Source organism: Sus scrofa, chromosome 1 (genome assembly GCF_054392235.1).
Source record: "Sus scrofa isolate SSC_HxYL_T2T_F1_AM1 chromosome 1, Sscrofa_HxYL_maternal_Yorkshire_Landrace_v2.0, whole genome shotgun sequence".
Taxonomy (NCBI): domain Eukaryota; kingdom Metazoa; phylum Chordata; class Mammalia; order Artiodactyla; family Suidae; genus Sus; species Sus scrofa.
In genome coordinates, this window is record NC_139383.1 from 212,203,039 (window position 1) to 212,229,898 (window position 26,860).

General features: G+C 40.7%; 1 protein-coding gene and 1 long non-coding RNA gene across 17 annotated transcripts in view; one reads left to right on the top strand and one right to left on the bottom strand.

Annotated features, from left to right (window-relative positions):
- The window catches only part of LOC146406982 (uncharacterized), a 33,920-nt gene that overhangs the window by 1,164 nt on the left and 5,896 nt on the right, over window positions 1–26,860 (top strand). For 2 of the 16 annotated variants that reach the window (XR_014820712.1, XR_014820717.1), the window contains exons 1-4: window positions 2,499–2,649; window positions 5,586–6,253; window positions 8,300–8,374; window positions 14,435–14,536. This is a non-coding gene — a long non-coding RNA (uncharacterized LOC146406982). Of the gene's footprint in view, window positions 1–968; window positions 1,045–1,098; window positions 1,234–2,498; window positions 2,650–5,585; window positions 6,254–8,299; window positions 8,375–11,919; window positions 12,052–14,434; window positions 14,537–26,860 lie in introns of those variants that run through there. The other 14 variants (XR_014820727.1, XR_014820728.1, XR_014820708.1 and 11 more) reach the window with 13 other exon arrangements.
- On the bottom strand, window positions 317–871 carry IFN-DELTA-5 (interferon-delta-5). Its single transcript, NM_001164854.1, has one exon. The coding sequence runs from the start codon at window positions 869–871 to the stop codon at window positions 317–319; it is 555 nt and encodes a 184-aa protein (NP_001158326.1).

Sequence of the window (26,860 nt, forward strand, 5' to 3'; positions counted from 1 at the left end):
GACAGTTTGCTGTTCACTTGTTGCAGCAGCTAGCATTAAGTCAACTGACCGATGTCTACAACAACAGACTGTCCTGAAAACCTTTCCATTAAAAATAAACTTCCCACGTAGGAACAGCAAATGGCCCCCAATAACTTCATCAAATTTAAGAAATTACTCTACAAAACATTTATTCAGTGAAATAATCATAGTCTCTCTAAACATATTTTTGATAATTCATGATTTCCATTTCAAATATTTTTCAGCATGTGTGGAAATGTGAGGTGCGATTGCTTTGGGGGTCAAATCAAACAATAATGTTACTGATTAAGATGTGTCACAAGTGTGCCTTTTTTCTCTCTTGACTCTTCGTTGACGATTGTTGCATAAGGGAAAGGCACACTTCAGTTTCTACTCTGACAACCTCCCAGGCACAGGAACTATATTCCTTCTTTTTGAGATAGCGATGGATTCTTTGGAAATATTTCCGGACAACACTTCCCAAATAGGCACAAGCCAGATTGTCACCTTCCATCTGCTCTAGTCGGTCCAGGCCGTGATCAAGGCGAGAGAGTAGTTGATCGAGGAGGGCGTTGTTCCAAGCAGCCCGGCTGTTCTCTGTGTTGAAGAGGTTGATGATCTGCTGGAGCATCAGAGGGTGGAAACAGGTGCCTTGAGATGTCTGTGTTCTGGTGGTTTTGCCTCCTTTCCAAGGAAATTGGAAGTCAGTTCTGTCCTTTAGGCATGCCTGAGAGGAGATCCTTTTCATCTGTCTTAAAAGCATGAAGATTTCCCTGTTCTCTAACCTATGGATCCCAGAGAATTGGCCAAGAGTGCCAGCAGCAATGGAGGAGAGTATCACCCCTGCCAGGAGCAAATGGATGTGGGCCATTGAGAATTTCAGTCGATTCAGGAGAGGGCCACCAGGGGGCGCGCGGGCACTGCTAAACTGTGAGCGAGAAGGTTCCTTCCCCGAACTCTCAGAGGCTGTAGTTTCCGCGGGGCTGGCAGCGCGAGAGAAAAGAGCTGATCGTCTGCACGGAGCAAGTTGGTGCTGCTGTAATAGTGCACGAAAAACCTCCCTTACTGAGTCCCTGCAAGTTGGTGCTGCTTTAATAGTGCACGAAAAACCTCCCTTACTGAGTCCCTGCAAGTTGGTGCTGCTTTAATAGTGCACGAAAAACCTTCCTTACTGAGTCCCTGACTGCTGAAGAGCGGGGCTAGTCCCGGCTTGGCCAGCGACATTTCTGTCTGGTAGGGATCTGGGAACCTTACATTTTCTGAGCGTTCGCCTGAGTTTTCTGAGGTATTTTCGCACAGAAACTTTAGCGAGGCCATTTTTAATGGAAGAATCTGTTTCGGAATGAGAGCCAGTTGTAGCCAGTTTTACAGATTGGGGCTTTTTAGGAGCGGTGCTAGGACAGTTCCGAGAAGGGGGGGCATGGAGTTGCCATTGTGGGTCTTTGGAAACGAATCTGACTAGGAACCACGAGATTGCTGGTTTGATCCCTGGCCTCATTCAGTGGGTTAAGGATCCAGCGTTGCCCTGAGCTATGGTGTTAGGTCGCGGAGGGGGCTTGGATCCTGCGTTGGTGTGGCTGTGTGTACTTTAGGCTGCCAGCTGTAGGTCCAATTCGACCCCTATCCCGGAACCTCCTTATGCCCTGGATGCAGCCCCAGCAAGAAAAAAAAGAGAGAAAGGCGGGACGCAGCGGGGCCGCGATGGGAGCACTGGGAGGTGTTGGGGACGCCCAGGGGGCGATTTGGCGCGTGTCCTCCTGAGGCCAGAGGACAGGAAAGCTGTGACTTTCCTGGTGTAATTCAAGTCTCCAGTGGTAAAATGGAGGAGAAATTACCGAAGAACTGAAAAGCAGGAATGTTTAAAAACTCGTAGCATTTTACTTTTTATATTTTTAAATTAATTTTTAATTTAATTGATATCCGTTTAATTGAAATTACCTTTAACTTATTTTTATGTTTTAATTTTATTGTATTGAACTGTTTTAAAATATAAAAAAGAAAATATTAAAAATATTTGAATATTAAAACACACCATTATATCAAACTGTATTTAAACTTTTTTTTTTTTTTTTTTTTTTTTTTTTTTTTGCCAAGCCCATGGCAAGGGGAAGTTTCCAGGCCAGGGCGAGGGATGGAACCTCAGCCACAGCTATGATACAACCCATGGCAGTAACAATGCCAAGATCCTTAAGCTGCTGCCCCACAAAGGAACTCCAAAACTTTGCTTATTTTGAACCAAAATTGGAAGTTCCCGTTGTGGCTCGGTGATTAGTGACTCTGACTAGGAAGCATGAGGTTGCAGGTTCTATCCCTAGCCTCGCTCAGTGGGTTAAGGAGCCATCCTTGCTGTGAGCCCTGGTTTGTGTAGGTCTCAGCCTAGGCTCAGATCCCATTGTTCCTTCCCCAACCCAGGGCAAGGTGCTTCTCTAGGCGGCCGCAAGAGGGCGCAGGATGTCCTTTTATGGGGTTTGTTTTGGAAACACCGACTTTCTGAGGCTGTAGTTTCCGTGGGGCTGGCAGCGAGAGAGAGCTGATCTTTACGGAGCAAGTTGGTGCTACTTTAATAGTGCACAAAAAACCTTCCTTTCTGAGTCCCTGACTGCTGAAGAGCGAGGCTAGTCCCAGCTTGACCAGCGACATTTCTGTCTGGTAGGGATCTGGGAACCTTGCATTTTCTGAGCGTTCGCCTGAATTTTCTGTGTTATTTTTGCACAGAAAGTTTAGCGAGGCCGTTTTTACCCAAGAATCTGAGGGGTGTGCGGCTCAGAACGAGAGCGATTTGTAGCCGATTTTACTGATTCGGGCGCAGTGTAGGTGCAGCTCACAGAAATGGGAACGCGATGGCGGTGGGAGGGTTGGGGGGCGTTGGGGATGCCTTGGGTATGAGTTGGATCCTCTCCACAGTGGTGCTAAGGCTGGGGAAGCTGTGCCCCTAGATTCGCTGTGACTTTCCTGGTGTCTTTCAAGGCTACAACGTTAAAGTGGAGGAGAAAGTATTAAAGAACTGTAAAGTAGGAATGTTTAAAAACTCGTAGCATTTTACTTTTCATATTTTTAATTAAATTTATTTTTAATTCCATTTATATCTGCGTAATTTAAGTACTTCTACATTATTTTTGTATTTTAATATTTTATTGAAATATTTTAAAATATTAAACAGAATATTACAATATATTTGAATATTAAAACAGCATTATATCAAACTTTAAACTTTACTTTTTAAAATTTTTATTTATTTCTTTAAATTTTTTTTCCATTATAGTTGGTTTACAGTGTTCTGTCAATTTTCTTCTGTACAGCAAAGTGACGCAATCACACATGCATAGGTACATTCTTTTTCTCACATGATCCTCCATCATGCTCCATCCTAAGTGACTTGATATTATCCAGTGCTATACTTTTTTTTATTGGCCATACCTATAGCATAGGGAATTTCCCAGGCCAGGGCCAGGGATGGAACTCAGCAATGACCCTAGCCACCACAGTGAGTGACAATGCTGGATCCTTAACCTGCTGTGCCACATAGGAACTCCAAAACTTTACTTATTTTAAACTAAAACAATCATTTAATGTAATTTTACCTTCCAGACTTTAATGGAAGCCTTAAATTAATATTAATATTTTCAAGATTTTTTAAAAACTTGGCATTAATTGAGAGAATTTCCATGTTTGACATGTTCTCCTGGCTCTGTGACAGTTTTTTAATGATATTTAAGTCAGGTTACTGAAAGACTGTTTCCAGGACTCCACCTTGACTGTATTGTTTGAAAAATGATTTCACTTCCTGTATAAGCTGTTGGGACATGTAGTAGGTCAGACCTTTTAAAACGTTTTTGGTAAGAATTTTATAAATTAAAAGGAATTTGCCCAAATGTCGATGACAACTTGAAAGCTTCCTTTGAAAAACTCTCAGGGAGTTGCAAGTACAGGGTCAATATTGTCTTTTTTTTTTTTTTTTAATTTGAGATTTTGTTCCTCAAATTTAGAATTTTCTCTTTTTAAATATTGCATTAAAATATTCCTTATCTTGATTACATAAACTTGGGGCATAATCCATGTTTGTGGAAAGTATTTGCTTACTTTACCCTAATACTCCCCCAGGAAATCGTTAGGATTAGTGTGATGATCTTTCACTGGTGAAAGTACAGGAATGTCTTCTTTCTTACCACCCTTACCCCGATTTGTATTTTTAATCCAAGTCCTGGTCTGTACAACTTTAAAAAAAAAAAAAAATCTGTTTCTTAACATCACCAGAGGTGGTCTGTGACTAAGGATGAGGGAAGGACTATTCATCTCATTTCTATGATTCATGGAACAACCATATTTTTTCAGACAAGTGTCCTAAATGCTGGGTCTCTGCAGAGCACTTCAAGTGCTGCAGGATTTCTCTCCAGAATGCCACAGGCACTGCTCTGAGAGTGGAAACTTGTGCTCTGCTCCCTCACGGTGCAGCAGGCAATGCCTCTCCTAGAGTTTGCATTTGAGCTTCAACCTGTAGACCCCTGACAGTGGGTAAGGGAGCTGCAGTCATAGCTTCTCTGGGCTGGGCTGAGCATGGACTCTACAGGTTATCTTGTGTTATATTAATATAAAAGCTGCCAGCATTCACCGTGTTGAGATTCTCAGCCTATACTTTGCAACTTTAATTTTACTTCAGCTTTACAAATCCCTGAGTGACCACTAGTTCAGTTGTTTCCATTTTTTAGAAGGTTAAATGAAAATCTGATGTCATTTGAGGTCAGAGGCCACAGATTTGGTGCAAGTGGAGGTTTCTGCTGCCCCCAGTCCCTCCTCTTTATTAGCTCTGAGTACTGGCCCTCAGCTGAACTGGGCATGTGCTGCTTCCTTCCTCCTAATCCTGCCTCTGATGTCTGTCCTCCCTGTTCCCTGCAGGGCAGTCTGCATCCCTGCCTTACTTCTCTAGAATCCACACTGCCAAGCATATTGTCATGTATGTGTGCAGTCAGCACATTTTGGTGACAGAAAGAAGAGAATGGTTTGAAGTATCCTTTCCCCCTTTTTGAGAGATGGGGGGGAAGAGCTGCCTTAAAAGTGGAAAGTTCGCAGGCTAAGGGTCAAATCAGAGCTGCATCTACCAGCCTGCAAGACAGCCAGAGTAACTGGGGATCTGAGAAGCACGGGCAGCCTACATCACAGCTCGCAGCAGTGCTGGATCCTTAACCCACTGAGCAAGGCTAGGGATCAAACCCACATCCTCATGGATGGTATTGCGTTTCCACTGAGCCACAATGTGAATTCCTGAATTAACCCTTGATGTTAATGTTTGTGCCCAGTTGTCCATAGACTATGTCAGGATGTATGAGCTGTGAGGTCTGAAAGTGATGTGAAGGAATTCAAACCGAATGTCTCTTAGCCTCTTAAAAAGGAAACAGAGAGGCTAGTTGTATTTTGATGCATTCAGAAGTGTGGAAATGGAGAGCAATCTCAAGTCTGTAAGTCTTATTAGAATTAAAAGAGGTACAGATTGAGACTCAGATTTTTATTTCAAGCTGGGTCTCATTTAGATGAACACATCCTGCTGGATTGGTCCTCTGTCATGTTCCATGAATGTGTTTAATTTCCAGTGTCATAACCAAATGAGGCATTGGAGTTGTCACATTACTTGGAAGAGGTATTGAGAAAAACGTGGAAACAACATTGAGATAGGAAGAGAAATGACAACCCCGGCCTGTATAACACTGTCCCTTGCAGGCAGGTATTCAGAGCATCTGGAGAACGTCTCCTATGGCCAGACATCTGCATCAGCAAGCTCACTGGGGACCTGCCAGGCTCTTCACTGGTGACATGGAGGATGATGGTCTCCAGCCCCGTCTGCAGACTTAGCTGTGACCTGGCCCAGATCCATGGCCTGCCAAAGCAGGAGACCTCCACAGTTCTGCACCTAATGGGGACAGTCCTCCTTGTTTTCCTGCCTGAAGGACAGGAATGCTTTGGGGTTCCCCAAAAGCTGAACAGCAGCCAGTTCCAAAAAGCTCAGGCCACCTCTTTCTCCATGAGATGATCCAGCCGAGCTTCAACTTGTTTGGCACAAACAGCTGAAATTCTTCACTGGGCTTGATCAGCAGGAGGAAGCTCTGCAGACCAGTTTGGTGCAGGAGCCTGGGGAAGAAAAGACCTTCCTGGAAATGAGGACTCTAGCCTGACTTTGAATAACTCCTTTTGAAGGACCAGGTTACATCTGAAAAGAAAGTATAGCCGCTGTGCGTGGGACATCGTCAGACTGGAAGTTAAGGTATGAAAATAGGCTGTGCTTTCCCTGTAGCATCAACCTCAGCGAAAACCCAGAAGTTGGCAAGGAGACTTGAAGCCAGCCATCCGCAATTGGGTTTTACCTACTTATAGGTGCCTCTTGTGTGTCAGTGTTTCCACAGTTTAAAGACTTTTCTGCTTCGGTTGTAAATGCATTGAGTCATCTCAGCACATTGATTTTAGTTGTAACTGGAGGTGAGACTCTTGAATCCAGAGGAAATATATTTTAAGATCTGTAATAATTAGAATTTATCTTTCTATTATGATTGTTGCCTTTACAAAATTTATGCTTATTATTATGATGTGGTCAATTTTGCTTTGGTGGTGCACAGGGTATATTTTTAATGGTTAGGTTTTACTCAAACTCTTAAAGAGAATCACAGTGTTGGAGTTCCCACTGTGGCACAGTGAAGAATCAAAGTGTCCTTAAACCTAAATCTGACTTAAAATCAAAAATGAATATAATTAGTTTTATTGACTTCCTTGATTCTTAACATATTTTGATGCCACATGGCCCCCAGTAGTTTACTTGTGTTTGTGAATATATTGGTAGATGAAACAAAGATACTGCTTTTTTTTGGAGCTTTTCTGCTGGAGAGGATAGGGCTTAATGTGTAATTAGGAGGGAACCCTTGCTGGGCTAGGAAGGAGAAGCATAAGGCACTAGGACAGGTTATCGCAGCAGGACCTCTTCCCTTTTTTTAATTTTTAAATTTATTTTTATTTTTTAAAACACAGTAGAGTGTGGTTGACCTACAGTGGAGTGCAGATTTAGGTGTACAACACAGTGAATCAGTTATATATGTACATATATCCATTCTTCCTCATATTCTTTTCTCAGGTGAGTAATTACAGAACATCGAGTAGATTTCCCTGTGCTATACAGTAAGTCCTATAGTTATTGGAGCTGTTCCTTTAACTTGTACTTTCTTGAAAAAACATGTCTGATGGTTGTTGATTCAGTTTCAGCAGTTGCATGATGACGAAACTGTGCGAAATACATTTTAGAATCATGGAATTTAAACTTCAGCAAATAGGTAGTGAGTATGCCTTCTATTTGTTGCCACTGTGCTGGGTGCCAGATACAATGTACAGAGCAGACACCTTGGTATTGTCACAAAGCTTCCAGTCTGGTGGGGATATGGGTTGGCGAGCATTCAACTAAAGGCATGTTGATGCTGTGACAGGGAAAGTGCAGGACACTGGGAGCATGTGGGGTCCCACAGATCAGAGAAAGCTTCTGGAAGAAGCAGCTGGTGAGCTGGCATCTCAAGGGTCTGCAGGGTTAGCCAGGTAATTGCATGATGGCCAGTGGTGGACATGTTGTGTGGAGATCGTGTAGGGTAGCAGGCAGATAAAGGGTTTGGAGAGGAACAAGTGTTTTGAGATGTGGCTCTGGGTAAAGTCATGCATATGGAAGTTGTAATCTCAGAGATGACATTTGGAACCATTTGGGAGATTGAGACTCTGTGCAGAGAGGACAAAGTGTGATGCCTAGTGTGGAATTTTGAGAAAAACCAAAGGTCCCTAAGATGAGAGGGAGGAGTCAGCAAAGGAAGGAGAAGAGGAGAAGCAGAAAAGCAGAGGATGGTGGTGACATGGAAACCAGCTGAAGGTCCAACTTTAAAATGGTCAATGTGGGAACAAGTGTTTGATGCTTCTGAAATGTCAGCTGGGGCTGCCTGACGGTGAACTGTGGCCTCAGTAAGATGTAGTTTGTTACGCACCTTGGCTGAGCAGTTTCAAGAAAACAAGGAGACAGGCACCAGATTCTAGTAATTGGAGAAATGAGCTGCATGTGAAGAGATAGGGACTCATATTGCAGGGATGTTCTAGACACTTGGGTATGAACAGAATAATATCGTTGTAATGCGAAGGAATGGTCATATTCCGGATGTCGAAGATGAAAATTAAGCACTTTTAATGTTGATCAAAACCCAGCCTGTCCAAAGGAAGATGCGGATACAGCAGAGAGAGGAGCTCACTGATAAAGCATAAGCATCTTGCTAAAGCCTTTTCCACTTTGCAGCAAGGGAATCTCTCCCCAAAGCTGTATCTTCTGAAACTGACCCTCCATGAGGAATTGGACCCTGGAACAGCCATGGTGAGTCTTGGGATGTCTAAGAGAGACTTTCTTTTATAAAATGATATAAGGTCTGAATGTGAGAATGGAGGTGGGAATGGGACGGGCCAAAGGTCCATCTCTCTTCTCAGGCAGATCGGTTCTGTGCAAGCATGTGTACCCATGTTGACCATGTTAAAAATTTGCTAAATGAAATATTTAAATAATTTGAACTCTTTAATAAATATTAAACATGGATTACCTTCTTAATAATTTAAAATACAATTTTTGACTTAGGAAAAGTGGAATTTTCCTAGTCATGTCATTAAGAAATTTTGCATAATTATTGATTTCATATTAGCACAATGAAATAATAAACTCAGACAACAAATTGAGAGACACTTTCTTTGATACCTTTCACAAGCACATTGATTAGATCTTCATATGGCTAAACAATTTCTAGTAACTTTAAACAGGTACAGAAATATAATGTACTAAGAAACAGGTCTTCAGATCAAAATATTGCGAAGTGTAAAACAAAAATGTTGAATGTTTAATAAGTCTGGATTTATTAACAAATCCTTTCTTATCAGGCCTGTCACAGAGTTTTTAAGCACACCTATTTTTGTATTAAGGTATATGTAGATTTACTTAGAAACCAGGCAAAATGACCTTGTGCCTTAAGGAGATTTGTCCCTGAGCAGATTAAAACGTACAAAAACATGCCTTCATTCTAGCCTCTTGGATGATAGGAAGAAAATAAAATTAACGTAATTTTGAAATAGGAATTGAAGAAGCTCTTTATTAACAAGTTGAAAACTCAGGAATTAAAGAAATATTTTGACTATCAAAATGCTGAACCTGACTGCCTTTCACTGGCACGTGCTTATAAATGGCAGAAATGTATTTGTCACAGTTCTGGGGGCTGGAAGCTTGGGATCTGGTGGCAGCATGGTTGAGTTCTGGTGAGAGCCCTCTTCTGGGTTGCAGCCTGCCAGCTTCTCTTTGTATCTTCACATGCTGGGGAGCAGAGAGAGAATGCAGGCTGTCTTGTGAGCCTCATGAAGGCACTAATCCTATTCCTCTGAGCCCCACCCTCATAACCTCATCAAATCTGAATGACTCCCAAACACTCTACCTCCTAATCCATCGCATAGGGGGTAGGGTTTCCATATATGAATTTGGGGGTCCATAACATGGTGATAGGATCCCAAGGTCTTGTGTTTATGGCAAGGGTCCTTAGGATAAATTTCATTCCTGACATTTATTTGAGGCAAAAAACACATTCCTTGATGCTGCCTTCATTTCTTAATGGCACATTAAACCTGAATTGATTACTAATGAAATGTTGCAGTTCTACTGGGAACAAGATCACCAAGCGCCTACCAGATAAATTCCAGTCTTTATCTAAAATGAGGGTGATAGGAAGTGTAGATTCCTTTGACTTTTGTAAGGGACTCATTTAATACTTCCACACCTCAACCCATCTAATAAGTAAATGGCCAATCCAGGTTTCAAAACCTGGTATGTCAGATTCCACAGTCCACCTCCCTGTACATGACATCAGATGCCTGTGCCAACTGCATGTATTGAACCATCACTTATTTTCAGGAAAGCCCTCTACTTCTAACCGACTGATATTGTTGTGTCTCTAAATATCTCACTGTTACAAATTCTCTATATTTTCATTAATCATCATCTATCTCTGGGTTTGTTGATGAGTTAATTTAATAACAATGTATTCTGATTATTGTATGTAATAAGAAATATAAAATTACCAACTGGCAATTATTTCTGAGGGCCTTAAATGTGAGCCACAAAATTACTCCTCCTAAGAATGATAAAATAACCGTATTTAATTATCCCAGGTGGTTCAAATAGTTTGCTCAATTAATTTTCACCATAAAGTTAGGAGATGCATAATACGCAAGGCCCTTGAGAGTTGTGGCTCCTGCACCAAAGAGTGATGAAATCACAAACATTTCAGTGAGTCCTCTGTAGAAAACACTAAGCTGATGGCTCTAGTGGATTCAAGGTAACAAACACTTATGCTACCAAATTACACGAGTATGGGAAGTGATTGGAAAAATATAAGAGGACATATACAAAGGGGTAAAATGTGAGGGATGGAGCAGATCATCGCCATTGCCATCAGCGGTCAGACCAGGAGTCTAGAAATTCAGCATTCACCTGGCAATCTGAGCAACTTGGCTTCCCCCTCCCCTCAGCAATCTAGCAAAGCTCTCTTCACTGAGCCCCAGCGGTGGAGAAGGGGCGCTGGAACTTGCTGCTATGGGCTGGCGTGCTGCCCACCTAGCAGGACTCGCCTAAGGTTCCCTACCGGGAACTCTGGCCCAGGGGAGCACCTTGGCGTCGCAATCAGCAGGAGCCCCGGCCCGGGCGAGGTGCTGCAGGAGCCCAGGGAGTTCGTGGGGCCGTGAGAGCAGTGAGTCAACTTCCTTCTCCAGCCTGACTGCAGCGGGGAGCTCAGCCGCCGCTTTCACAGAGCCTTTCATTTTCTGCACCTGCCCCCCGTGCATCCTTCCCTTTGTGGTGGGAGATTTTAGCCAGGCCTGTTTACACCAGTGCCCGCTTCTGCGGGAATTGATGGCTCCAAACTAGAACATGTTGTGATATGTTTTCAGCTTCAGGATTGTTTCTGGGAAGAAAGTCAAATTCAGGGAAAAGGGAAAGGCCTTTAAAATCTGGACACCAATCAACTAGATATTGGGACCCTCCAGGGAGGAGAGTTAGGAACATGTCCGGGACTTAAAGGAGCTCAGGCAGAAAGGAAAAATTCATATATATATGTGTATATATATGTGTGTGTGTGTGTATTCCCCTTTCTTCCCCTCTCCTCTCTTTCTCCCTATCTCTCTCAACATGTGTTGTATGTGTGTGTATATATGTGTGTGTGTATATATATATATGCTTTTTTCCATTTTGTTGGACATGTCCCGTGTTGGGGACGCCCTGAGGGTTACTTAGAGCGAGGCCACCACCAGGGCCAAGGACTGGGAAGCTGTGCCCCTAGCTCCTCTGACTTTATTTATGGTCTTTCAAGGCTACAACATTAAAGTGGAGGAGAAAGAACAGAAGAACTGAAAAGTAGGAATGTTTAAAAACTCACAGCATTTTATATATTAAAATTAATTTAAATCTAATTTTATATATTTATTTTACATTAAATATTTTTAACATTATATGATTTAAAATTATTGAAAAGCTTTTGGATTTCCCGTCGTGGTTAACTCAGTGGTTAACGAATCCGACGAGGAACCATGAGGTTGTGGGTTCGAACCCTGGCCTTGCTCAGTGGGTTAAGGTTCCGGCGTTGCAATGAGCTGTGGTGTAGGTCCGCAGGTGCGGCTCAGATCCGGCGTTGCTGTGGCTCTGGTGTAGGCAGGTGGCTACGGGTCCAATTAGACCCCTAGCCTGGGAACCTCCATACGCCGCGGGAGCGGTCCAAGAAATGGCAAAAAAGACAAAAACAAAATTATTGAAAATTTTTATACGTTAAAATTCTCTAGACGGCCGCAGGAGGGCGCAGGGTGTCTTTTTATTGAGTTTGGGAAACAGTGGCTTCTGAGTTTGCAGCTTCAGCGTTTCTGGCGGACTGAGAGAAAGCATCTGGTCCTCACAGAGCAGCTTTGTGGTGATTTACTAGTGTGGGGAAAACCTTCGGTTTGCGGCGGCCTCGTCAGCGCCGTTTTTCTCTGGTAGGGAGAATGGAACCTTGCATTTTCTGAGCTTTCCCCTGTGTTTTGTGCGTTATTTTCGCCCCGGAAATTTATCTGGGCCTTTTTAGGAAAGACTTCGTTTTCTTCAGGGTGTGAGGCTCGGAATCAGAGTGAGTTGTAGCCAATTTTACCGATTGTTTTGGCGTATTCCATGGACAGCTCAGAGAAAGGGGGAAGCAAAGGCAGTGGGAGAACTGGACAGTATTGGGGGTGAGTGGGGGAGCGGCCACAGCTGAGGCCAGAGGATGCGAGGCTCTGCTCCAGAGGCTGAGTTTCGTGGTGTCGTTCAAGGCTACTACGCAAAAGTAGGGGAGAAAATAACTGAAGAACAGAAAAGTAGGAATGTTTAAAAACTCAGCATTTTCCTTTTTTTGTGTATTTAAATGAAATTTATTTTTAATTTAATTTATATTATATTTATTTTGAATTAGGTATTTTACATTTATTTATATTTGAAAAATAGTTTCATGGCAAGTTCCCTGGTGACCTAGTGACTAAGGACCCAGCATTGTCACTGCTGAAGTTCAGGGTTGCTGCTGTGGCACTGGTTCAGTCTCTGGCCTGGGAATTTACACATGCCCAGGGCAGGGCCAAAAATAATAATTTAAAAAAATCGTTTTCTGAAAATAATTTAAATATTAGATAAAGATACTACCAGTATTTTCTCAAACATTACTTTAAACTTTACTTTCTATATATTAGAAGCATAATTTAATATAATTTTACCTCCCTGGCTTTAATGGAATCAAACTCAGTACTATTTACCAAATTATTTCTTTACTTGTTTTTGATTGAGAGAATTATAATGCTCAATAACTTCTCTTGACTCTGTGACAGTGTTAAATAATTTTTGCTCAACTCAGGTTACTGAAAGTCCTTCCATAGGACCTCGCATTGACTAGATTGTTAGAAAGAAGAGTTAGTGTTTTGTACAAGCAGTTGAGGACATTTAGCAGGTCTGATCTTTTCATTTTCTTTGGCAAGAATTTCATAGAATAAATGGAGTTTACCCAAATTTCATAGCAACTTGAAGGCTTCCTTTGTAAGAACCTGCAAGGACCTGCAAGGGCACAGTCAGTTATTTATAATTTTGGTATTTTGTTCACCATGTATGTTTTTGAATTTTCATTTTTTAATATTGCATTAAAATATAATTTGTTTGGATTATGTAGATTTGGTGCCTCTCGTTTGTTTTAAGCAGAGGTCTTCTATGACACATTAGGCTCTATATACATTCAGTGCTTTTATGGAAGAGTTTTATTGATGCCTTCAGAATGTCATCTCATCTGGATAAGATGCATAAAAATTCAAATTTTGTTTGCATCAGCATGCTTTCAATTTCTGCATAGTTTAAGTTTAAACCTAATATATCATTTTCTACTTACTAAATAATTTAGGTGCCAGTGCACTGATTGATTGTGTTTTATTTTGATGCCCACTAGATGTCAGAGGTATTTTTAATGTGGTGTTCGATAAAGCTGTGAGAGCATTTGATTTGCTAGAAGAATTTAAAAATTTTGTATATGTACTTGGTACAAGACAAAAAAAATATTATTCTGTTTTAATTCTCAGAGGTAGAATTTATCCATTGAAAACTCACGAGGCCATCAAGGCACAAATGCGGCATGATCATCTTTTGGGCAAATATGAAATAATGGCTTTCACACCTGTCACAGTACCAGCTGTCATAGCTAGGCTTAATATGTCCCTGACGCTTTGTATAATCTACTCAAGGATGGTCTCATTATACAGAGAATATAATAGGAGAGATGGTGTATTGAATGGAATGTAGAATTCTCATTTTCCCTCTTTTAAAGCTGAGCAAACCACCCTATAGGAAAAAGAAAACAATTGCCCTAAATCATGCAGGCAGTTGAGGGAAGACTAAGGAGGTGCCCAGTTAAATTTACTGGTCACCTGAGAAGACAAGAGTAACTCACAAGAGAAAATGCAGCCAGACTGTAGTTTGCAAACAGTTTTCCTGGCACAACTATTTTAAACTTACTACATTTATCATTTTTATTAACAATCCTGAAGGTCAGTAATACCCCTAACATTGTGCAGGATACTGGGAGGGAGTAAGAAGTATAGAAATCTCCCTGCTCTGGGAAGTCAATTAATCACAGACCTTTAAGTTGTAAGGACCTCAGTTATAAGGCCCTGGGTGAGTACATGTGGGGAAGGATGGAATGAGAGGTCAAAAGTAAAGGGCAAGACCTTGTCCTTGAAAAGTGTAGGACCATAGGAAATTATTAGAATAATAAAAGTTAAAATGTCTTAAATGAGATGTATAAGCCTTGGTAGGACTGGCTGGGGGGGGGGCCTTCAATTTTAATTAATTAAGCCTCTCTGATTACTGTAGGGTTATTAACCCCATGTTCACATCTCAGAGAAACCTCGGTCCATGGTGATGAATAAATGATGTGCTGCGATTTTGAGGAGACGCGTTCACGTATTTCAAAAGGTAAATATCAGGGTTTTGACTTATATCCACATTTTGACATTTCATTTGTTATGTTTGATTTGTAAAGTTTTTGAGGAGCATCCATATAAGTATCTTAATAGGCAAAGGAGACAGAGGAATGTAGGCTGGATTTAATGGTAAACATTATATAGATAACCTGAAAATGCATGTAGAAGAAAGGGTTTTCACAGGGCCTTCCCACTCTTTCTTAGGGTCATTTTCAATTTGTAGCTTTTAGAATAGACCGGCAAATTCTTCAGGGAAGTATATTTTGCTTTCAGGTTTTCCTAAAGTGTAGCTGCTGTACAATGTTGTGATAATTTCTGCTGTACAACAAAGTGATTCAGTTATGCACGTACACATCTCCATTCTTTTTTAGATGCTTTTCTCATGTAGGTTATCTAGGAATGTTGGGTTGAGTTCCCTGTGCTATAGACCAGGTCCCCACTGACCATCCATTCCATGTACAATAGTGGACACATGCCGATCCCAAACCCACAATCCATTCCTCACTGCCCCCATCTGTCCCCTTTGGTAACCATAAATTTGTTTTTGACATCTGTGAGTCTCTTTCTGTTTTGTAAATAAGTTCATTTGTATCCTTTTAAAAAATATTCCACCTATAAGTGACATCATATGATGTCTTTCTCTGTGTGACTTCCTTCACTTAGTATGATAATCTCTAGGTACATCCATGTTGCTGCAAACAGCATGATTTCATTCTTTTTTATTGCTGAGTAATATTCCATTGTATATAGGCACCACATTTTCTTTATTCAGTCCTCTGTCGATGGACATTTATGTTGGTTCCATGTCTTGGCTGTTGTAAATAGTCCTGCAGTAAACATTGGGATGCATGTATCTTTTTGAATTATGTTTTTGCCCGGATATATGCCCAGGAGTGGTATTGCTGGATCATATTATGGAAGTTATATTAAGTTTTTAAGGAACCTCCATAGTGTTTTCCATCATGATTGTACCAATTTGAATTCTCACCAACAGCATAGGAGGGTTCATTTTCTTCCACCCCCTTTCGAGCATTTATTGTTTGTAAGCTTATTAATGATGGCGATTTTGACTTGTATGAGGTGATACCTCATTGTGGTTTTTCATTTTTCTAATAGTCAGCAATGTGGAGCATCTTTTCTTGTTTTTTAAATCGTTGGACTTTAGTTATCATTGTACAACCATCATCACAACTTAATTTTACAACATTTCCATCCCAAACCCCCAGGGCATACCCCCTTAGCCTGTCTCCTTTGGTAACCATAAGTTTTTCAAAGTCTGGGAGTCAGTTTCTGTTCTGCAGATAAGGTCATTGTATCATTTTTTTTTGGATTCCACAGCTAAGTGATAGCATGTGATGTTTATGTCTCACTGTCTGACTAACTTCACTTAGCACGATAGACAAGTTTTAGGTGCATCTTGTTGTTGTAAAAGCCATTATTCCACTCCTGTTTATGGCTGAGTAATATTCCATTGTGTATATTATGACATCGTCTTTATCCATGCCTCTGTCAATGGACATTTAGATTGCTTTCATATCTTGCTAGGCTTTTGTATGTAGTGATTCAATGAAGATTGGGGTGCTTGTATGTTTTTGATTCATGGTTCTCTTTGCATAGATGCCCAGGAGTGGGATTGCTGGATCATATTGTAATTCTATTTTCAGTTTCTTGAGAAATCTCCATACTGTTTTCTGTAGTGGCTGCACAAATTTAAATGCCCCCCCCAACTGTGTAAGAGGGTTCCCTTTTCTCCACACCCTCTCCAGCATTTATTATTTGTAGACTTTTTGATGATGGCCATTCTGGCTGGTGTAAGGTGGTACCTCCTAGCAGTTGTGATTTTCATTTCTCTAATAATTGGTGATATTGTACATCTTTTCATGTGTTTTTTGGCCATCTGTATGTCTTTTTTGGAGGAATGTCTGTTTAGATCTGCTCATTTTTTGATGGGGTTGTTTTGGGGGTATGGAGCTGTAGGAGGTGTTCATATATTTTAGAGATTAATCACTTGTCAGTTGCTTCATTTTCAAATATTTTCTCCCTTTCAGTGGGTTGTCTTTTCATTTTGCCTAGGGTTTCCTTTGCTGTGCAAAAACTTCTAAGTTGAATTAGGTCATGTTTGTTTATTCTTGTTTTTATTGTCATTACTCTCTGAGGTGGATCTGAGAAGACATTGCTGTGGTTTATGTCAGAGAGCGTTCAGCCTATGTTTTCCTCTAAGAGTTATATAGTATCTGGTCTTATATTTAGGTCTTTAATCCATGCTGAGTACATTTTTGTGTATGGTATTAGGGAGTGTCTAATTTCATTCTTTTACATGCAGCTGTCTAATGTTCTCAGTACCACTTATTGAAGGGACTGTCTTCTCTCCATTGTATATTCTTGCCTCCTTTGTCGTAGATTAGTTGACCATAGGTGTGTGGAAATAACTCTGGGCTTTCTATCCTGTTGCACTGATCTATACTTCTGTTTTTGTTCCACACCATATTCTTTTGATGACTGTAGCTTTGTAGTATAGCCTGATTCCTCCAGCTCCATTTTTTCGTTCTCAGGATGGCTTTGGCTATTCTGGGTCTTTTGTGTTTCCAAATAACTTTAAAATATTTTGTTCTAGTTCTGTGAAAAATGCCATTGGTACTTTCACAGGGATTGCATTGAATCTGTAGATTGCCTTGGGTAGTATAGTCATTTTGATAATATTGATTCTTCTAATTCAGGAGTATGGTATATCTTTCCATCCTTTTGTGCCATCTTTGATTTCTTTAATCAGTTTCTTAAACTTTTCAGAGTACAGGTCTTTTGTCTCTTTAGGTGAGTTTATTCCTAGTTATTTTATTCCTTTTGATGTGATGGTAAATGGGATTGTTTTCCTCATTTCTCTAGAAATGCAGTTGATTTCTGTGTATTAATTTTTTATTCAAGATATTTATTTTCTTCTATTATAGTTGATTTACAATGTTCTGTCAATTTCTGCTGTATAGCAACATGACCCAGTCATATATGTATACATGTATATATTCTTTTTCTCACATTATCCTCCATCATGTTCCTTAACAAGTGACTAGATAGAGTTAGTTCCCTGTGCTATACAGCAGGATCTCATTGCTTATCCATTACAAATTCAATAGTTTGCATTTGCTAACCCCAGATTCCCAGTCCATCCCACTCCCTCCCCCTCCCCCTCGGCAACCACAATTCTGTTCTCCAAGTCCATGGATTTGTTTACGTCCTGTAGCTAGGTCCATTTGTGCTGTATATTAGATTCCAGTTATAAGTGATATCATATAGTATTTGTCTCTTTCTGACTTACTTTATTTAGCATGAGAACCTCTAGTTCCATCCATGTCACTACAGATGGCATTATCTTGTTCTTGTTTATGGCTGAGTAGTATTCCATTGTGTATATATTTATCCTCTTGCTGTTCCTTGTGTTTATTGCTGATTTTAAAAAAGGTGGGTTTTTATTCCTTTTAGTTCTGTATACTGGCTTATGTAAGTGATTACTTTCCAATTGTGATTTCCTGCATCCTGTTTGTCCTTACTTCTTTTTTTCTATAGTGGAGCTCTTTCATAATTTCTGTTGTTCATTGAAGAAAATCTTTATTTCTCCTTCTATGTTAAACTGTATTCTTGCTGGGTAGAGTATTCTAGGCTGCAGTTTTTTCCCTTTTAGAACTTTGAATATATCTTGCCACTCTCTTCTGGATGGTAGTGTTTCTGTCGGGAAATCAGCCAATAGCCTTCTGGGGGTTCCCTTATAATTAAGTCTTTGTTTTTCTCTTGCTGCCTTTAGAATTCTCTCTTTATCTTCCGTTTTTGCCATTTTTTATTATAATATGTCTTCTGTGGGCCTCTTTGTGTTCAGCTTGTTTGGGGCTCTCTGGGCTTCCTGTATCTTGATATTGATTTCCATTAGATTTGGGAAGTTTTCAGCCATAATTTCCTCAAATGTAATTTCAACCCTCTTTTCTTTTGCTTCTCCTTCTGGAATCCCTATTATGCATAAACTGCCCTGATTCATATTATCCCCTAGATCTCTTATATTGTCTTCATGTTTTTTCAGTTGGTGTTCTGTCTGCTGTCCTGATTGGGTGATTTCCATTATTCTATCTTCCAAGTGACTAATTTGTTCCTCTGCACGATTCATTCTGCTCTTCAGTGCCTTTAACTCAGTATGTGTCTCTGCAAATGAATTTTATAATTTTTCTTGGCTCCTCCTTATACTTTCTAGTTCCTTTCTAAAGTCATCTGCATTACTGTTTATATCCACTTTTAATTCCTTCATATTCATCATTAATTCCTTCTGTATTTCACTATTTCCTTTTTTTTTCTTTTTGTCTTTTTGCCTATTCTAGGGCCGCTCCCATGGCATGTGGAGGTTCCCAGGCTAGGGGTCAAATTGGAGCTGTAGCTGCCGGCCTACACCAAAGCCACAGCAACGCGGGATCTGAGCTGCGTCTGCGACCCACACCACAGCTCATGGCAATGCCAGGTCCTTAACCCACTGAGCAAGGCCAGGGATCGAACGCACAACCTCATGGTTCCTAATTGGATTCATTAACCACTGAGCCACAATGGGAAATCTGACTATTTCCTTTTTGAACTCAGTGTCTCTTAGACTGCAGAGGGCTGTTTCATTGTTTCTTCCTTTAGGTGAATTCTCCTGTTCTTTTAACTGGGAATATTTCCTGAGCTTCTCAGTTTGCTTATATTTTTCTTATTCTGTGAGTTTAGGGAAATGAGGTACTGTAGTCTTGGAGGGCTATTTATATGCAGGAGTGTCCCTTTGTATTTTGCAGTGGCTTGCTATTTATTTTTGGCATGGGAGTTTGGATATTTGCTGTCTCTTTCCTGTGAGCAGACTGTTATCCCCTTGATAGGGGGCTGTGTGTGTTTCCAGGAAAAGGAGGTAATGGGCAGGGCTAGTAGTCAGTGCCTGGTTGCTGGACTCCTGACAGTAGCAATGATCTTCAGGAAGTTGGCGCAGGCTACTGCTAGTTGCAGGGCCCTGGGAAGTGGTAATGAGCCTTGGGCAGAATTAGACACTGCCCAGAACATTTGACAGTGGCATCAGCAGGGCGAGTGCATTCCCAGGGGTGTGAGAGCAACAACAGGTGGTGCTCGATTGTAATGCCGTCCTCCGTGGTGTCCTCTGAGATGACTGGGGCCACAAGTGGTGCATGTTCATGGACTCCTGGTCGTGCCAGGCCACACCCACCTCTGAAGTCAGAGGGAACTCACATGGTTTTCCTCTGCTACCTGTATACCATGCAGGAAGCACCCTGTCCCACTTAGCCCGCACAGGATTGCTGCCACCCTTAGCTAGCACAAGAGGGTGAGTCCCTGGCCCAAGTCGTACCTCACTGCCCTTAGCCCCGCCCTCTGGGAGTCTGTACATATGCAGAGAAGGAAATTTCTATAGCAGTCTGACCCTCCTCCTGTTGCCCTCGCAACAATGTGCACCTAGCTTCTCCTGCAGGCCCAGACTTCCTCCCAGGTTACCTTGGCTGTGGCATCCACTCCACAGTTCCTCCATCTGTCTCCACATCACCAATCCTAGTCCTTTACCCGGAACTGACTTCTAGAGCCTGAGTCTCAGAACAAAGCCCCCACCCAAACATCTCAGGCTCTGGTGTCCAGGGGCAGTGGTACTGGTGGTTTTTGTGGCTGTCTTTCTGCTTTGCCTTCCTCAGTCCAGCTAATGTGCTTTTCTTTGTGAGTTTGAGGTCCCTTCATCTTGGCTGATCTCCCTGTCACTTAGGTGGCTTCCTAAGGTATGGGTTCCTTTCCTCTTTCTCAGTTCCCTCTTGGGAGTGCAGGTCTCATCCTGATTACTTTTTCTCTCACTCTCTCTTTTCTTTTTCCTTTTGTTCTACCCAGTTATGTTGAGGGATTCTTGCTTTTTTTTAAGAAGTTTAAGGTCTTCTGCCAGGGTTCAGTAGGTGTTCTGTGTAAATAGTTCTACATGTAGATTAATTTTTTTGATGTGTTTGTGGGAGCCATCTTGGTCCCACCTTCTGTGTATTAATTTTGTGTCCTGCAACTTTATCAAATTCATTGATGAGCTCTTAAGATTTTTCTGGGAGCATCTTTAGGATTTTCTATGTATATATCCTGTCATCTGCAAACATTGATACATTTCTTTCTCTCTTTCCAATTTGGATTCCTTTTACTTGTTTTTCTTCTCTGATTTCTATGGCTAGGATTTCCAAAACTGTTGAATAGTACTGGAAAGAGCAGACATCCATGTCTTGTTCCTGATCTTAGCTGGAATTCTTTCAACTTTTCACCATTGAGAATGATAGTAGCTGTGGGATTGTCATATATAGCCTTTATTATGTTGAGATAGTTTCCTTTTATGCCCACTTTCTTCAGGGATTTTTTTTTTATAAGAAATAAGTGTTGGATTTTGTCAAAATCTTTTTTGCATGTATTGAGAATATCATATGGTTTTTATTCTTCAGTATGTTAATGTGATGTATCACACAGATTGATTTGAGGATATTAAAAAATCCTTGCACCCCTAGGATAAGTCCCACTTGATCATGGTATATGAACCTTTTAGTGTATTGGTGGATTTGGTTTGTTAGTATTTTGTTGAGGATTTTTGCATCTAAGTTCATCAGTCATTTGGCTTGTAATTTTTTTTTGTGATATCTTTGTCTGGTTTTGGTATCAGGCTGATGGTGGCCTCAGAGAATAAGTTTAGGAGTGTTCCTTCCTCTGAAATTTTTTGAAATAGTTTCAGAAGATTAGGTGTTAACTCTTCTCTAAATTTTTGATAGGATTTGGCTGTGAAACCATCTGGTCCAGGACTTTTGTTTGTTGGAAGTTGTTAAATCAGTTTCAATTTCAGTACTTGTGATTGGTCCGTTGATCTTTTCTACTCATTTTGGTTTAGTCTTGGAACATTGTACTTTTCTAAGGACTTGTTCATTTCTTCTAATTGGCCATTTCATTGGCATATGGTTGCCTATAGTAGTCTGTTACAATCCTTTGTAATTATGTTTTGTCCCTTGTAATGTCTCCTTTTTCATTTTTAATTTTATTGATTTGAGTTCTCTTTTTTCTTGATGAATCACATGAAGGGTTTTTCAATTTTGTTGATCTTTTCAAAGAACCAGCTTTTAGTTTCCTTGATCTTTTCTATGGTTTACGTTTCTATTTCATTGGTTTCTGCTCTGATCTTTATGATTTCTTTCATTCTGCTAACTGCGTTTTGTCTGTACTTGTCCCTCTCATTGCTTTAGGTGTAACATTAAGTAGTTTATTGGAGATTGTTCTTGTTTTCTGAGGTAGGCTTGTATTGCTATGAACTTCCCTCTTATAACTGCTTTTGCTGCATCCCATAGGTTTTGGATTGTTGTGTTTTTGTTGTCATTTGCATTTAGGTGTTTTTAATTTCCTCTTTGATCTCTTCATGATACATTTCATTGTTTCATGACATGTTTAGTTTCCATGTGTTTGTGGTTTTTTTTTTTGCAGTTTTTCCCCTATTGTTGATTTCCAGTCGTATAGCATTGAGGTTAAAAAAGATGCTTGATGTGATTTCAGTTTTCTTAAATTTACCAAAGCTTGATTTGTGGCCCAGAATGTGAACTATCGTAGAGAATGTGTTCCATGTGCAGTTAGGAAGAATGTGTGTTCTGCTGCTTTGGGATGGAATATTCTGTAAGTATCTAATAAGTCCATCTGCTCTAATGCATCATTTAAGGCTTGTGTTTCCTTGTTGGTTTTCTGTCTGGATGATCTGTCCGTTGCTGGAAGTGGGGTGTTAAAGTCTCCCACTATTTTTGTGTTATTGTCTATTTCTCCTTGTGGGGTTGTTAGCAGTTGCCTTATACATTGAATTGCCTTATACATTGAATTGCTCCTATGTTATATGTTGGGTTCATATACATTTACAATTGTTGTTTCTTCTTATTGGATTGGTCCTTTGATCATTATGTAATGTTTCTCTTTGTCCCTTTATGGTATTCTTTATTTAATGTCTATTTTGTCTAATATGAGTATTGCTACTCCAGGTTTGTTTTGATTTCCATTTGCATGGAATATTTTCCCACTCACTTTGAGCTTGTATGTATCCCTAGAACTGAAGTGGGTCTCTTGAAGACAGCATATATATGGGTCTTGTTTTTTAATCCATTCAGCCAGTCAGTGTGTTTTTGTTGGGGCATTTAGTCCATTTAAATATAAGGTAATTGTTGATATGTATGTTCTTATTGCCATTTTATTAATTGATTCATATTTGTTTTTGTTGGTGTTTTTTCTTCCCTTCTTCTCTTTTATTCTCTTGTGGTTTTATGACTGTCTTTCGTGTTATGTTTGGATGGCTTCTTATTATTTGTGTGTATCTATTGCAGTTTTGCTTTGCAGTTACTATGAAATTTTGATGTAGGAGTACACACACACACACACACACACACACACACATACACGTGTTTTAATTTGTTGGTCACTTAATTGAAAATGCATCTCCAGTATCCTGCATCTGTACCCTCCTCTTCTTACCTTTTCTGGTTTGGGTAGCATATCTGTTTGTGGATGTTTTCCTACTTTTACTATACGTATGCCTTTACTGTTGAGCCTTGCCATTTGAAACATTTCTGTTTCGAGTTATGGCCTTTTCTTCTCCACCTAGAGGAATTCCTTTAGTATTTCTTGTAAAGCTGGTTTAGTGATGGTGAATTCTCTTAGCTTTTGCTTGTCTGTAAAGCTTTTGAGTTCTCCTTAAAATATGAGCGAGAGCCATGCTGGGTAGATTAATCATGGTTGGGGTTTTTTTTCCTTTCATCACTTTAAGTATATCATGCCACTCCCTTCTGTTCTGCAGGGTTTCTGCTAAAAAATCAGCCAGTAACCTTTTGTGGTTCCCTTGTATGTTGTTTGTTTCTTTTCCCTAGCTGCTTTCCATATTTTCTCTTTGTCTTTAATTTTGATCAGTTTGACTAATATGTGTCTCGGGGTGTTCCTCCGTGGGTTTATTTTATATGGTACTTGTTGTGCTTCCTGGATTTGACTGAGTGATTTCTTCCCTATGTTAAGGCAGTTATTGGCTGTTATCTCTTCAGATGTTTTCTTTGACCCTTTCTCTCACTCTTCTCTTTCGGACACTCCTCTCATATGGATGTTTGTGTGATCAACCTTGTCCCAGATTAACCATTGTCCCATTCTGGTTGCTTACTATAAAAAACATGATAGGAGATGTTGGTATATTTTTGAAGATTAATCCCTTTTTGGTCAATTTGTTTGCAAATATTTTCTCCTATTCTGTGGGTTGTCATTTCTTTTTTGCTTATGGTTTCCTTTGTTGGGCAAAAGCTTTTAAATGTAATTAGTCCCATCTATTTATTTATTTTTTTAAATTTTCATTACTTGAGCAGTGGTTCAAAAAATATACTGCTGTGATTTATGTCAGAGTGTTCTGCTTATGTTTTCCCCTGGACGTTTTGTAGTATCTGGTCTTACATTTAAGTCTTTAATCCATTTTGAGTTTGTTTTCTCCTTTCATTTCCTTTTGGCATATGGAACTCATGGGCCAGGAATCAGATCTGAGACAGGGTCATGACTGAAGCCACAGCTGTGGCAATGCCATAGCCTTAATCCACTGTGCCAGGCTGGGTGTCTAACCCATGTTCCAGTGCTCCTAAGACTGTCCCGATCCCATGGTGCCAAAGAGGGAGTTCCATGAGTTTATTTTTTGTGTATGGTGTTAGAGAGTGTTCTAATTCCATTCTTTTACATGCAGCTGTCCAGGTTTTTTTTAATGATTTCATTTTGTATCACCTAAACTTGAGATGCTACTAGATACCAACTGTCAGAGGGAGTTGAGGACAGATTTCCAGAGTTTAGCTTTGACATAATAATATTCTGAGATTTTCCATCAGATCTCTGTTCAGAAGCTTCTGTTGACCTACTCAAAGAATCATATATTAAAATAAGTAACAAGCATCATGAGATTATTTAGTATATATTAGTCAGTTTTCATATCCTTAGCTGAGAACTCAACTCTCCTCCAGTAGCTGGATGGCGAGCTGAGTGCTACTTAATGCTGATGGAGCTTTCTTTCCCAAGCCTCCTAAGGCTGTGCTCTTTCCCTCCCAGCATTGTTAAGGCCTTACACCTGTTCCGTCACACTTGGGTCTCCCCCTGTCTCTGCCTGTCAGCCACACACATGGCCAGGAGTGCTGCATTCCTGCTACTTGCAGAGCCTGACTGAGGAGGAAAGGGAAGAGGGAAAGTGGTCAGTGTATACGCTCATTATGGCCAAACAAAGACTTGGGAAACTGAACTGCTCTGTCCAGGCTGGGATCAGGATGAACAAGGGACTTGGAGTCAGATAAAAGGTCTTATCCATCCACATATTTGAGGTCATATGCTTTGTTCCTTTCTTTTCTGAACTTGGGACCTCAAGACTGCAAGAGTTCAGTGATATTTGGGGGATATGTGAAGTTTCGTGCTGCTTTCTGTTCCTAGAGCTTGAGTGAGACATTTGGGGCTGTATGTGCCTGTGTCACCCAAGCATCCAACCCATGGCTGTTTAAGATCAGTATATTGATGGATCATGGAAAGGACTGGGAAGTCCTGTCCCGAGGCTTGTTCTCTAATGGATTTTCTCAATTTTTAAAGCCCTTCAACATTTGTCAAGTTGTGATGCTTTTGTATTAGCTTTTGGAAGGACTGTATTCAGCAGGACAATCATTAAGGAGGCTCAGAGGGTAGTGGGTGTGAGAGGCCACTATGAGACTCCCTCCCTAGCATCCAACATCCCTCCCTCCTCCTCCCACATCACAGTCAGCTCTCAGAGCTGGAGCAATCTCTTCTTTTATCTCAGTCCACTCCCTGCAATACTCCATTCTTCACCTCAGTGCTGCAGAGACAAAAGAAAACATAATTTCTTGAGAAAAATAAATTTGTTTGTGAGGGATGAATTTTGCTGTTTTTGAGAAGCAGAGACCATCTTTTTCAGAAGATACCTCAGCCCAAGGCTTCCTTCCCTATTCAGTTCCCCCTGGGATCCCCTCACTTCAGCCGCATGCTGGGCTTGGAGCCTGGGCTTCTACAGGGCAAGCTAGCAAGAGGGATGCCTGAGGTAAGGAAGAGATGAATCACCTTTCTGAAAAGAGGCTGGGCTGGTGTCATATTATCACCTTTCAGGTGAGCTCTGAAAATTGACATAGGAGCCTGGGTGTGTCCAGAGAAAGTTGGAGCCAAGAGAGAGAATGGAGGAGACTGAGTAGAATGTTCCACTGAGAAGAGATTCTTTGAAGATTCATGGCCAGGAGCTAGGATTCCAGGTTGAGTGTCAAGGACAATAGCTATAATGTAAGGCCCAGGTATGGATAGAGCTGTGTCTGTGTAAAGCATTTTCACACACATTCTCCTGGGCAATCATCTCAACAGCGCCCTGAGGTTTGTAGGTCTGAAACTTGGGAAGGTTAACTTGTCTGACTCACTATCCAAAATTTTGCCACCAAAACAAGCCTTGTTCCACCACGTCTCACACAGTCACCTGGTGGGTAAGCACCATGGCCCAGCTTTCACATGGACAAGCAGAGCTTGGGTGAGATGTGCCCCTACTCTAGATTAATTTGTTTTCTTGTTTTGACTCTCTCCTCTGAGGACCTTATTTTCTGAGAAGGACCAGCTCTAGGAGGTGACATTGCCAGCCATCATGGACTTGGGACTTTATGGAGAAGAGAACTAGGATCAAAATGGGCAGAGCCGGGGTGGTGGTGGGGGGACAGAATCTTTCCTTTCACAGCTCCTGTTAGTTTCTTCCTGCCTCTGAACTTGTGCTGAAGGACCAGGAAAGAAAGAAAAAAAAAAAAAAAAGAGTTCATCAGCCCTTTTTCGCCCTTCCCCTTACTAAAGCGTCCACACAAACATCATTACTGAATAATTTGTGTGACTTTCTGCATTGATTTGAGAACTCTGTTCTTTCCATATTATTTCTGTTTAAAGTATATTCAGGTGTTTTCTGATGAACCTTCTCTGCCAAGGAATTTTTGCTAATACCCAGGAATTATTTTAGAAATGTAATACACAGCAACTGCAAATTACCTTAAGCGTACAGCCCAAAGCATTTTCATACACTGAATTCACTGTGAAACTAGCACCCAAAGTGAAAAACAAAGATTTTGCCCAGGACCTGCCACCTTTCTTGTGTTCCATCCCAGTCACTCCCTCAGACCAGTTCTTCTGCATCCTCCCTGAAGGCAACCCCTGCCTCTAACAGTCGTGATTATTTCGGCCAGACACACTTTTATGCTTCTTGTGTATATTTTACTCACTGAATCCTTACAATAACCTAATG